The sequence below is a fragment of the Lonchura striata genome, chromosome 1A (assembly GCF_050655825.1).
Source record: "Lonchura striata isolate lonStrDom1 chromosome 1A, ASM5065582v1, whole genome shotgun sequence".
Taxonomy (NCBI): domain Eukaryota; kingdom Metazoa; phylum Chordata; class Aves; order Passeriformes; family Estrildidae; genus Lonchura; species Lonchura striata.
The window spans coordinates 34035512-34049279 of record NC_140741.1 but is presented as its reverse complement, the minus strand read 5'-3'; the positions used below and the strand labels follow the sequence as shown (position 1 = coordinate 34049279).

At 35.9% G+C, this 13768-nt stretch overlaps 1 protein-coding gene across 5 annotated transcripts in view; it reads right to left on the bottom strand.

The window, feature by feature from the left end:
• The window catches only part of GRM8 (glutamate metabotropic receptor 8), a 316002-nt gene that overhangs the window by 55626 nt on the left and 246608 nt on the right, over positions 1-13768 (bottom strand). For all 5 annotated transcript variants that reach the window (XM_021555217.4, XM_021555218.4, XM_021555222.4 and 2 more), the window contains one exon: positions 13379-13515. In XM_021555217.4, the coding sequence (XP_021410892.1) occupies positions 13379-13515 (137 nt within the window). The remainder of the gene's footprint in view (positions 1-13378; positions 13516-13768) is intronic.

Genomic DNA, 13768 nt, shown 5'->3' with positions numbered 1-13768 from the left:
TCCATAGCTACTGTATTTCCCTCCAGTCTGTGTCAGGTGCCTCTCAAACCCAATGGCCCCATGATTATTCCTCCCTTCACAGCTTAGCATAGGCAAAAGGAACACAAGGGGTTCAGCACAGTTAGTTGCCATTTGAATTGAATATAGATTTTTTTTTTAAATTTTAAGACTATATAATTTCATAAATCCCGTTTGTTTAATGAAAAATATTCACCATGGCATGCTTTTAATTATTGTATTGGTTAAAGCTGAGTTTATCAAAACGAGAGCTGCTGTCCCCAGACTCCTTCATGATGGGCTGGGAAACAAATGTACTGGGTAAAACCTTCAGCTGATTTAGTTCAGCCCAGTAAGTTTAGTGCCGTTATGCTAACAAGTTATTATTTATTAACCTGTCACAGTTTTTGTTATCTTTAATACTTAATTATTTTAAAAATAGGAATTAGCCAGTCACAAAAAGCCTCACTTCAATATGAAGAAAATATGCTAATAACTTTGTTTAGGTTTTAATCCTCCCCCCTATTTGTAAATTGTTTAATCTACCTCATATTTCTTGGTCAGAGCAAAAGGCGCTATGTGCATGAAACTGAAAAAGGAATTGTCCTAAATGCCATCCAAAAGAATTCACCATCAAATTATAAGATAAAGGAGAGCAGAGTATTGGCAGAATACAGGACAGACCATGCTAAAACCATTAAGGCAACACATATCAGCATGATAGTCAGCAGCTATCTCAAACAAGGGCTTTTTGAGGAAATTTTGCCAAAAAAAGATTTTTAACAAAGTAACAGAAAGAGGAAACCAGGGTAGTTTTGTATCTATTTACTGAGCTTTCCATCCAAGCAGAAGACAGACAGCATGAAGGCATTGGCTTCATCAGTGACCTCTCAAAGAGTAACATAAAACAGAGCTGAAATATCCTGTGCATGTTAGCTTCTAAAAATGTTTTAGCAAAATGAAACACTTGAAATTTTGGGAAAAGTTGCCCTCACTTCAGCAGACTTAATTGACTCTGACAGAGGAACAGACAAACTCAGCTGAAACACAGGGATCAAATTTATTTACTTCTCTGGAAAAAAAGAGGCATTATATCTAAACTGTTCCTGACACATTTCTCCAACCTGGTTTTAGAAAAGAAAAGCTGTAGTGCATTATGCCCTGAAACATATCAAAATCTAAACCCCAGAACACTACTTTAAGATGGTTTCCCACTTCAATGGTACCTATCTTATTTTCCAACTCTTCCAGATCTTCCAGATCTTTTCATGCTAAAGACTTTGAATTTTCAGCACTACATAAACAAAAGAAATCACACTAGCCCTTTAAACAGAGAGGAAGCAAGATCACAAACACAAAATGTGTGAAAGTCTGAACTAACTCCGAACAGGCAGGAAATAGATTTTTTTTATACTGAGATTTCCAGCAGCAGGAGAAGAACTTTCACTGCCAAGATTGTGCTGTTGCTTAGAATGAGGAGTCAATAATGAAATTTAAAATTCTGCAGAGACCTAGTGATCCGTCAGGAACAAAAACAAGCACGAGGAAGAAGTTAAAACTAGAGAAAGTGCCACACAACATGTTAAGTCAGAGGTGGGGGGGGGGGGGTGGAGAGGGGGAAAGAACAAACCAAAACCAAAAATACCTCTTACTAAAGAAATAACGGTGAAGATTTTCAAAATGAGAGAAAGTGAGAGGGTTCCATATGGACTTAAAAAATTGGGGTTTATTTTATAATATTTACAGAACGGAATAGATAGCAAGCTCTTGAGACTTTATGGGGAAGTATAGAGAATTTGAAAATGGGAAACCTAGTGCTTACATGCTGAAAAGGGAGGGAATGAAGAAGCCAGGGAATTATCAATCATTCATTTTGACTTGGATTCCAAGAGAAATCCTGAAAGAAATAAACAAACACATTTCAAAAACACAGAGAAAACAAACAAGACAAGTAGCAGCCAAAAGGGATCTGTCATCAATGGGCTGTCACATTTCCTTCAGTGAGAGGGTAACAGGCAATGTGGATGAGAGACAAGCAGCCAGGTGTCATTTATCTTAACATTAGAAAGATTTTTGACAACATCTCAAATTACACTCTCAGTCACAAGCAACCTAGTGAAACAGATTTAGCCCCTAAGGGCTAGGTGCAAATTATATCAGAAAGCTGAGGAAAGATAAAATTTGTAGTTGATTTACTGTCAGAAGAGAAGGGATGGCACTGGGTGTGGTCTAGAAAAGTCTATTGTTAGTCTGCCATTATTCAATATTTGTTATAACCACTCATTTTGTCTGGATCATAAAATAGAGTATAAGGTGATCAGATTTGGGCAGTAACACTGGGAAAGACTGAAGCCATGCTGAAGGTCAGAATACTTATTTCAAATGATACTGCAGAGTCTGAAAAAATGAAGCATACAGTTTAACAGGGACAACCAGCAGTACATTATGGGTCAGGAAGGACAGAGGTGGCAGCTCTTCAGAAGAAAAAGAGATCTCAGGGCTCTAGTAGATTGTGATATATTGAATCAATGTCATACTCTTGCAAAAGGGGCAAATGCCAGATAAATGCAGATAGATACAACAGTCTTCCCCCTCTACTCTCCATCATGACTACATGAAATTATGTTTCTCCTGTACTCTGCACTAGTAAGATTGCAGTCAGGACACTTTCTGAAGGTTAGGTCATTGTATTTCCTTTTGAAGGAGAAACAAATGAGGAATCCAGAGCAAATCTGCAAAGATTAGAAGAATGTCTAGAAAACACAATCTGTGTGACTAAATTGAACAAATTCCTCTTGTATAGCCTGAAGAAAAAACATAGCCTAGGAGGTAAAACAACAGTCTTCAAATACATGAAAACGATGAGGATGTGCACAATGTACACTGAATAAAATAAGCTATAGGTTTAAATTATAGCAATAAGGAGTAAATATAGAGATTTTTAAGACACTTTGGAGATAGGAGTAGCTAAAAAATGAAAGACAATGCCTTCAGAAGCTACAAAGTCCTCACCCTTAAAACAACATAAGTGTAGAAGATTAACTTTATCCAAGGGCTAGAGAGTCTCTTGAGATCCCTTTTGCTGTCTTCTGTAACGCAAAGGCAGATTTCAGGTACTTAATGTTTTGAGAACAAATAAAAATATCATAACTAGGCTAAATAAATAGGAAAATAGAAAAAATGTCAATGTTCTCTCTTGACAGCTAAATTCTTTAGGCTGTCTTTTGTGCTTTTACAGAATACCTATTTAAGAAAAAAATATTTACAAGAAAAAAGTAAACAAGAAACGGTAATGATCCTACTGTCTTTTGTGCTTTTACAGAATACCTATTTAAGAAAAAAATATTTACAAGAAAAAAGTAAACAAGAAACGGTAATGATCCTACTTTTCTTATGTCTTGCATAATTAATGATGCATTTTAAATATTGTATGGTAAATTGCTTTTGTTTACAGGGAAAATGCTTCTCTAAGTGTTAGGGAAAAATGGTCTAAGTAAAAGAAATCACCACTGCTGCAATAATAAACTGTTTCCCACATAAGGGAACTTAAATCAGTTTGGGATATATTAAGCATCTAGCATGTAAAAAAGAAGTCCAAATTGGAATCCTATATATGAATGGAAAAAAGGTAAAGAAGTTGTCCTTCACCAGTAAAGTGATGCACAACCTGAATCAAAAAACGAGTCTAAATAAATAACCAGGTTTATGACTCCATAAATCTTTCATGGCTTTCTTCTAGAGCTCTTGCTAAAGATTGCTAAAGACAGTCTTGTATTCAGCACAAAACCAAGTATAGGAGTCCACTTGCTTCTATGCCTCCCAGCATTGGCTCAAGGGATACAGGACATTGCCTCTGAGGGGATTATTGGAAGATCAAACCCGCAAAACAAATGAAAGCCAGAAAACTTTAGAAGTGATGACCCCATCTCTGAATCACTATGCAAAATCAATATTTACAGCTCACCTGCTCCAACCAGCCCACAGTGCTGGAGATTGTCCAGCCTCCCAGGGCAGCATAGTACCTAATTATCCTCATCCTTAGAATCTTCCAGCATTTCTGCATTAGACATCTCTCACCGTAATTCAAATCCACTTCTTCTCCTAATAGCCAAATTAACTATGCCTAACATAGTTCTTTTCTTGAATAATCCTTTCTGTATTGGAAGAGATTAACACAACCCCCCTCAGTGCAGTTTTCTTCAGACTAAACAACCCTAGTTTGCTCAATCTTTCCCTAAAGGCATATTTTGAGATGGCTGATCATTATAATTGCTTGCAGCTGGACTCTCTCCAGCTACTTTACTTTTCCAACTGAAGTCACAGTTCTGCTAAGGAGCTCACAGCATTGAGAACAGATGAATTACATCACAAGTCGAGTTCCTTGCTGTAATGGCCTCTGGTGATGCAAATCAGTTAACCATTCCAAAGCTATTGCTTAACCTTATGCCCAAGTTTTCCATAAAAGGGCAGTTCACTTCAATTCCTGCAGTGACCAGAAAGAGCACTGCACTCCTCCTTCTTTGACCCACTAGTTTCAAGCATATTTTATTGACATATTCAACACTAAATCTGTTTACTGCAAGTTGAAGTTAGAATTAAATTACCTATGCATTCTTCATTCTCTGCTTTAAGATGCATTAATATCACCATTAAATCTAGTGATACCATTGTGGATATTCAGAAAATAGTTCTCTATTTTTAATTATTTTTTTAAATAGTGTTTGGGGATTTACCAGGATGAAAAGTCCTGGATAAATATTAGATGACTATCCTAAAGTAATTAAAATAAGTGCAAGATGAAGAGAACTGCAGCAAAGCACACAGAAAAAAATATAACCATAGAGTAATGTTCTGCTAACTGCTGGTTATTCTCTTTCATCATATAATAACCATTGAAGGCCTTTTTCATTTTCCATTTAGTGATTTTTAATTTAGTGGTAGACTTCAATTATGTAACACAAATGAACAATAATTAATTTAATTATTTAATCTGCAATTTTTTGCTTTTAAGGACTTTTAAACAATTTACTTCAAGCTTTAAAGGGCAGCTCAATCTTCAAATTACATGACATGTATAAATTTCAGGGTGGTGCCAATGCTAAAATTCACATTAGCTTGTACCAGGGGAATACTTAACCCTGCTCTGAAGTCCTATATATGAATGTAAAACTCTCCAGGAATTCATTTAAAAGCTCCTGAATTTTTATTGTTCTATTACTGCTCACATTTTTTTACTGTGAAAGAGAAAAGAATACTTTAAAAACATAAGTGCTATGTTTTTCATTCCTTTCCAGTTTGTTGAAAAAATAGGAATACTCTTGGTCCTGTTGGTTATGGCTATTCAAAGAACAATTCAATCCAATCATACCACTTTTACAAAGGATGAACACAAAAAACTATAAAATATCTACCACCCACTCAAGAATCCTGTGACAAATTCACAGCCAAACATACAACTGCAACTTCATGCTTCATTTGAGAAACCTGACTTTCACTCACCCTGACAAGGTGAGAAAAAAGTCACTATTCATCCTAACTCTCAAGCAGAGGCTGTTTCACTGGCAATTTACTATCATTCTAATGAAGAAAAAATGGTTATCAAATTTCACAATATTTTCCCAGCAGATATCTTTTATCAATTTTCCTTTTTGGTTTTTTTTTCGTTATTTTTCTCTAGAGAATCAGTCAAGTAATCTATTTCATTGAGCCAGGGAAACAACTATTAGGACCAAAGTGAAAAAACTTCAGAAGGAAGACAAGTTGTCATCCTCCTTCGGTTCTTCTAATGTCACTGGTTCCTGAATCTAGGTTCTGTTTTGATTTTCAGTTTTGCCTGAAATAGTTTCTGTCTAATATGGGCAGTTCTTAAAATAATTTAATGCTCTTTTAACATCTGTATTCAACCTATTTCCTCTCTATCACAAAGCATTTTATATCAATACAACCCACAACTTTTTGGTATCATAAAATCCCAATTTTATTCCACGTTTCTTGTATTTTTTTTGCCTTGTATCCTACACTAACAGTAGGGAAGAACAAATCCTGAGTCATACTACTTGACCAGTGCTAAGATCGGGGCTAGTTTTGTGAAACCTAACTAGTCTAAAAACCATAACAGTCTCTTCTATTTTCAGCCTTATGTAGAATAAAGAAAGATAGCAGTACAATTTTGAAAAGAATAGAAGAACCTAAAACATTTTTGCTTGTCTCATTGAGTTTTATTTTTAATACAGCATTAACAAATTTCAGTCAGATAACGTGGGTTTGTTAGAGTGAAAGTTTGAACTCTACTGCCTTATTACGTGCAGGCAGAAGAACATCCTGCAGCACATATGATTGTCATATTTTGTTTATAGATATAATCATATATGGCACTAAGGGCTTTTGTTGTGTATTTCACTGTACTATGTTCTTTGTTAAACACAGGGCTTAGTTTAGGTTCAGCATTTTAAAAACATCTATCAATTATATAATAGCTACCACAGAAAAAGAAGAGGTTTTCTGACTTCTTTAATGAAATACAATGGCCTACAGCAAAGCTTGAAACTTATTTAATGCAGTTATGGAAAGCATCAGAAGTTTTTTGAGTCATTTTCTTTTACCATGTCAAAAGAAAGGGAACTAATGGATTTTGAATCTGCAACCTCCAAAAATAATTGACTAATTTCAGTGTTGATGGATTCCTTCAGTATTAGATACAAGACATGAGGCCTAGAAAAAAGGAGAAATCAAATACTAATTCAAATCTCTTTATGATCTCTTTATGCCTGAAGGGAAGCTCACTGTCAGTGTGAGGTTCCCAATTTTTACTAGTTCACCAATCACTGTGCTTAAGGCTGATGGTGGTTATTGCTGTCTCTCTGATAGTTCATCACATCAGTGCAATTTAATTCCTAGTTTTAGTCATAAATCAAGATCTTTATGGAAAAATGGATGCCCCTGAGTCATTTATATCCTCAATGCATACACTCCATAAATGTGAAAGCTTATGTATCTTATTATTGCTAAGAGAATGTTAGAAATCTGTTATTATAAAATCTCTTTATTTTACAAGAACTCCTGTGCTCTAGTGAAAAACAAAAAAAACAAAAAAAAAAACCAAAACACACAAAAATCCCAAAGCAAACAATAAAACAAATACAAGTGAACTGTATCTTTAAAATTCAGTGTTTTCACTTGAAACACAGGATCATAGAAAGGCCTGGGTTCAAGCAACCTGAAAAATCATCCAGTTGCAACCCCTCTGCTGTGACAGGGTCACCTTTCACTAGACCAGGTTGCTTAGAACCCCATCCAGCGCAGCCTTGAGCAGCTCCAAGGGAATGTGCAAGGGTTTTATCTGCTTTGGATTTTTCTTGAGGAGTACTATCATGTAAGTTGTTATCCACTCAAGCATTTTAACTTCATCAGCTAAATCTGTGATTTTAAAATCACCAATAATTGTGTCTCCCTGAAGACTCATCAGAAGATCAAAATCACTAGCTTGGAAGAATATGGATTTAGATCTACATATTCTTTTCATATTGGGGTCTTTAAACACAGATTTTGATAGATCAAAACAATATATAAGCTTGAAATGCAATCTAAGATTGTTTCAAACTATATTTAAAAATGCGTTTTTTAAAAAAAAGTCAAATATTAGATTTTAAAATTCTTTAACATTTCAATTTTTCTTTTTCCAACTCATATTTAGTTTTAAAAATAGAGCGTCATAAAATGCATTTAGAGCATTTTAAAAGAAATGTTCAGAGAAAAAAAGATATTCAGTAATGAACCGAAACAAACTATAAACTGAATGGGTTTGTAAAGAAAGGTACTCAGGAACTCATTATTAAAACTTTACGTTTGGGACCATTTCCATCTATTGCCACTGACAAAAGCCACCAGTCAACATCTCTGTCTAGCCCTTATAACACATGCAATACAGAACAGAGTTTCTAAGGGTGAATTCATTATTAATCATAAGAAGAACTTGATTCAAATTATAAGTGCAAGGAAAAGCAAGCTTGTTTCTAACAACTTTACTTGTACAGATATTACATGGTTGAGAGCTCAAATCTGCTAAACCCACACATTTATAGAGAACTTTTACGTGTGACCTGGTATGCAAAATACTGTTGCAATATGAATAAAACATAACTTTTGCAGAAACAGCTACCTTTGCCTGGATTTTTAGTCATCATAAAAACCAGAATATTTTTTAAGACAGCATTTTAACTATCAGACTTCCCTGAAAATTAAGTTATCTTTTTCTACTGATAAAGAAAATAAAATTATGAAAGTAAACAACAGAAAACACTGACAGTTTAATATTGTGAATGAGCAGAAGTTCTAAGGCAATTATTTCTTCCTTTAAAATCATACTAAAAGTTTAAAAGGTCTGGTTGTTTCCAGTATATTGAGATCACTTAAAGTCAGAAAATCTTGGAGAGTAAAAGGACATTACTGAAAGAGATGTAAATTTACACGGTCAGAATCATCAGATAATCAGGTTCTTTGAGATTATTTTTGGACATTTCTAAATATTTGCTTTCAGAGTTTTCTTGTATCTGTCAAAGACTGAGATACCTTTTTCAAACTCAAGAATCAAGAAAAAATTTAAATTTGGAAGATCGTTATTGTTTCTTAATTTAATTAATCTATTGTATCAGCATTGTCATATTGTTTCTTTATTTAATTAATCTATTGTATCAGCATTGTCATGCCTTTGTTTTGTAAGATTTACACAAGTAGGACTGATCAGTAGTCATGAATCGCCTGTATCTGGAAGCTACAGTTGCTTTAGAGGAAATTTAAAAGGTCAGTTGGCCTAAAGGAGAGCATTAATGTTACTGAAGTCTCCATGAAGAAACCAGCATCAGAGCTAGAAGGGTCTCAGCAGTGGTGAAGCCTGCTGAGAAAGAGCCCCTTAGGGAATGTGATACAGACTCTTTATCCAGACAGAGCCAGCACTTCTGCCCAAAGGGAAAACCAGCACTGCAATGAGAAAGGAACGGGTCTGAAGCTTGACAAGGACCCTGCAGAGTCCACGTGCGGCTCTGAGGTGCCAGAGACATCAGCAGAGCAACCCTGAATTCCGAGGGTGGTGGCCAGAGACAGACTGGGGCTCGCTACCAGGTGAGAAGCCAAAGCCCAGACAACAAACCTGCAGCCAAAATATGATATAAATTAGCAAAGAGAATCTTAAGGGAAAGGAAAATTTAAAAGTAGGGGGAATGAGGAAATCAGAAATAGAAAATGGAAACCTTTGGATTAGATGGAAGATATATTCTAGTTTGTATTACATTAATTTTTCCAAGTTTGAACTGTACTAAAAACCTGATCCTTTCAAGATATATTTTTCTGACAGGAAAAATGAACAGATGAATAAAAACTATAAATTTTCTGAAGCACAATACCAGCTACATAGATGAACATAATCATAAACACATGACAGCTACAACATGTTATCACACAATTTGAAGAAGAAATATCTGTAAAAAACAGGGTAGAGGTATCTACAGAGGATATCTAGCTTACAAATATTCACTAAAATCATAGTTACATGTGTCTTCATTAAAAGTAAACTAGAGGAGAAAGTATAGAGAGGGGAAAGGATTATATTTTAAAAGCATCTCCTTTAAAGAGCAGCAGGGTAAAAATTGTTCTGCCATCTTAATACTGCTTCACTTTCAATAAATATAGATGTTTTCACAGAAACTAATGAAAACATCCACTGTATTCCCTATGATTCATTGGCACTCAAAAGCACTTCCTAATTTGCAATATGATGATCTGGAGTATTGACAATCATTCAAAAAGATTACTTGGTTGTAATATATTTTGTCTAGTGAGAGGAGGCAACAGCTTTGCCACAGCAGATCCTCATCTGTCATAACTGCCATCAACACCTGCTAAGAGTTTAGTGAAATTGCAGGAGGAGCGAGCCCTGTGTGCCTGCTTGCATCCTGGCTGGTGTCAGCAGGGCTCTGCAGCAGAGCAGGGCTGGTGGAGCAGAGCAGGACCCTAACACAAAGCTGGGAGCAGGAGCTTGCACTGCCGGGCACTGCGCCAGCCCACTCGTATGTTCACAACCCCATGAACTCGACAGAGCTTGCCTGAGAGTTGGAAAAACCAGATGCACCCAGCACATGAGATTATGGTGGTGAAAAAAAGAGAGCCAAACAACATTCTAACACATCCTCAAGTAATGAGAGTTAATTAGGGCATCCTTAGATAAATCCTTTCCTGTTAGATCTGTGGTCTGTGTGGTTAGCACAATGTGGTTTCAGTAGTATGAGTACCCATCAATCCAATCATATTTCAGAGTTCCCCCGTGTACATATATATGAGGCAGAAATAATGGGACCAAAAAACTACAGGCTTAATGAAAAATTCACAAGTCTAGGGGGAGATAGAAAAAGGCAGATCATGATGAAACTAAAATTGAAGAAAATTTTTCTGTATCTTCTTTGATATTACTATATAACTGTTATGTTAGTATTAGCATTTCTGCAAAATTTATGTTTTTTGAGTTAATTTAAGAAACATTAACTTTTCAGAAAAATGTAACAATTATCAAAATCTATAATGTATTCCATAATAGTTATTATAAGGATCCAGCTATAGTGTTTTCTAGAAATTAATGTTTAATATTAAACTTGTTTAACCATTTTTTTTTCCTTTCATGCCTTTCAACAGACAGATATCAGGTTAGTGAAGGGAAATAACACCGCCACACAATCTTCAACACACGGTTTCTGTTGGTAGGATTTTTTTTCTATTTGTGCAGAATAGCTAAATAAATGAGTCCCTGACAAGTAGTTACAGATATGAAATTGTAGATATGCTAAAGTGGTTTAATAGCTGTGAATGAAAATGGGGAGTCATCATATGTGTTATTGTCGATAGCACTCAGATAATTATTGCAAAATTGTTTGAACAGGAGAATAATTTGTAAATATTTACTACACTGTCTTTGTTACTCTTCATCAGGAACCTCTCACATGGAAAACCAGAGATATTTGAAACCTTCTTTTTGTTGTTTTATTGAATTCACTGCATAAACTTGCTTTGGTGGATCTAGTCATCAATTCACACTGCTGCCCTTCCCATTAGCCTTTAGCAAAACAACATTGGTATTTCACATTTGCAGAGGTACCCAAATGGCTAACGCTACTCAAGTATATTACACATCTAATAAGGAAAGAGATTAACTTAATTTTTCTTCTTCTCTCTTTGCATGGAGACATCTTGTTCCAGGAGGAAATACCTTGGACCCAAAAATTTCAATTAAACCCTGATGCCTATCTGTCATACAAATCTATGAATATATCCTCTGAATTTTGTTAGGACAGCAATTTTCATCCCAAATATAATTCCATGCACAGGTGGAATTTAACTATCCCAAAACTTGCAAAACGCATTAAGACAACAATTGAAAACACCATCTAAAGATGGGTAAATTGTGGGTTTGTATTTTTTTCCTTCTGCTATGAAATAATAAGGAACAATACAAATCCTGGTTATTCATGTAGAAAAGCATTAAAGTCTCCCTTTATATTCAAGGAATGTTTTTATTGCAGTAGTTCATCATCCCAATGTTTTAACTAAATCAGAAGTGGTTAGAATTCAAACTTGTCTTTTATGAGATACATTTCCATCCTCTTATATTATTTGAAATACCTGGGCAATTTAACTGTCCCCATCATTTTGTATGATACCTTTTTTTAAAGGAAGAGTTATTATTTCCTTGCCTAACTTATTAATCTCTCTGAGGAACAACAGATATAAAATTATTCAAAAATATCATCTGAAGGAGTTAATAACTACATGACCCATCTGACTTGAAAATATAAAGAATTTGATTCAGGCTATTGTGCAATATTTTACTGTCTTCTCAAGAACAGAGAGGAAGTGCTTTGTTCTGCTAGCTGCCAGAGAATAAATAATAATTTTAAAGTGTTTAAAATAATTGAATACTCAAATGAGTGTTCTCCAATGTCAGTATCATAATCCGATTGGTAGTAGCATAGAATCATTTAGGCTGAAAAGACATATAAGATCATCAAATCTAACCATTGGCCTAACATGGCCACATCCACCACTAAACAATGTCCTTAAAGGCCACATTTACATATCTTTTAAATACCCCCAGTGATGGTGACCACTTTCCTGGGCAAACTGTTCCAATGCTTGATCACCCTTTCACTGAAGAAATTTTTTCCAATGTCTGATCTAAACCTCCCCTGGTGCAACTTCCAGTAGTTTCCCCTGTCCCATCAGTTATTTCTTTCAGGTAGTTGTAGAGAGCAGTAAATTCTCCCCTGAAGCTCTTTTTCTATTTAACAGAATAACCAAGCCCAGCTCCCTCAGCCACTCCTCACAAGATCTGTGCTCCAGACCCTTCACTAGCTTCATTGCCCTTTTCTGGACATGCCCCAGACCCTCAATGTGTTGTAGTGTTCAAGGGGAACCTTAATGGCCTCTACAACTACTTGAAAGAAGATTGTAGATGGGTGGAGGTCAGTCTTTTTTCACAGGTATTGAGTGACAGAACAGGAGGAAATGGTTTCAAGGTGTTGCCAGGACAGGTTTAGATTTCATAATAGGAAAAATTTCTTCCACTGTAAGGGTGGTCAAGCAATGGAATAGGCTGCCCAGGGAAGTGATGGAATCACCATCCCTAAAGATATTTAAAAGACTTGTAGATGTGGCCATAGGGACATAGTTTAGTGGTGTCCTAGCAGTGTTTGATTGATAGTTGGGCTCAATGACCTCAGAGGTTTATGCTGACCTTAATGATTCTATGAATCTATCAGCTGCAGCCTCTCCAGTGCCAAGTCCAGAGGGACAGTCACTGCCCTGGTCCTGCTGGCCTCACTACTTCTGATACAGCCAAGATGCCATTGGCCTGGGCACACTCCAGATGCTAACCAGCTGTGTCAACCAACACTCTATGGACTTTTCTGCTGGGCAGTTTCACATTCAGAAACTTGCCCTCAGACTGTTGGGGTTGTTATGACCCAAGTGTAGGGCTCATCACTTCACCTCATTGAACCATGGCAATTGATCCAGCCTGTCCTGAGTGCTCTGCAGAGCCTTCCTACTCTCCATCAGATCAACACTCCTGCTCAACTGGGGCCTTGTCTGCAAACTTACTGGGGGTGCACTGACAACCTCATCCACATCATTGATAAAGACATTAGACAGAACTGGCCCCAGTACTGACTCCAGGAGAGCACCACTTGTGACCAGGTGCTACCTGGACTAACTCCATTCACTGTCCTCTCAGGATGCCTTGGCCCTCCAGCCAAGTTTTTTACACAGTGAACAGTGTGCCCATCCAAGCCATGAGCAGAGAGTTTCAGCAGGACAATACTAAGAGACACAGTGTACTTACATTTAGATGAAGTTGATTACTCCACTGACCAATTACTTTGTATTCTGTACTCTTGTTGGTGATTTGATACTGAAAAATATCATAGCGTCCAGGAGCATCTCCATTTTCATTGAAAACAACAGGTGTTCCAGCACTCCCTGAAAAAAATATTAAAGGCAATAAATACCCTTGAAATTTTAAAAATATACATTAAAGAAAAAATACTAATTAGAAATTGACCAGGTTCTTCATAATGCAAATATAGTATATAATAAATTCAGAAACCTTCCCAAAACAAAATGTAGTTTATTATCATCATCACAAAATCTATGCTATGATTCTATGAAAATAATTTTAAAACATAATCCTTTGCAGTCTTTTTCTCTGATTGTTTGGTTAAAGCTGTTTTGT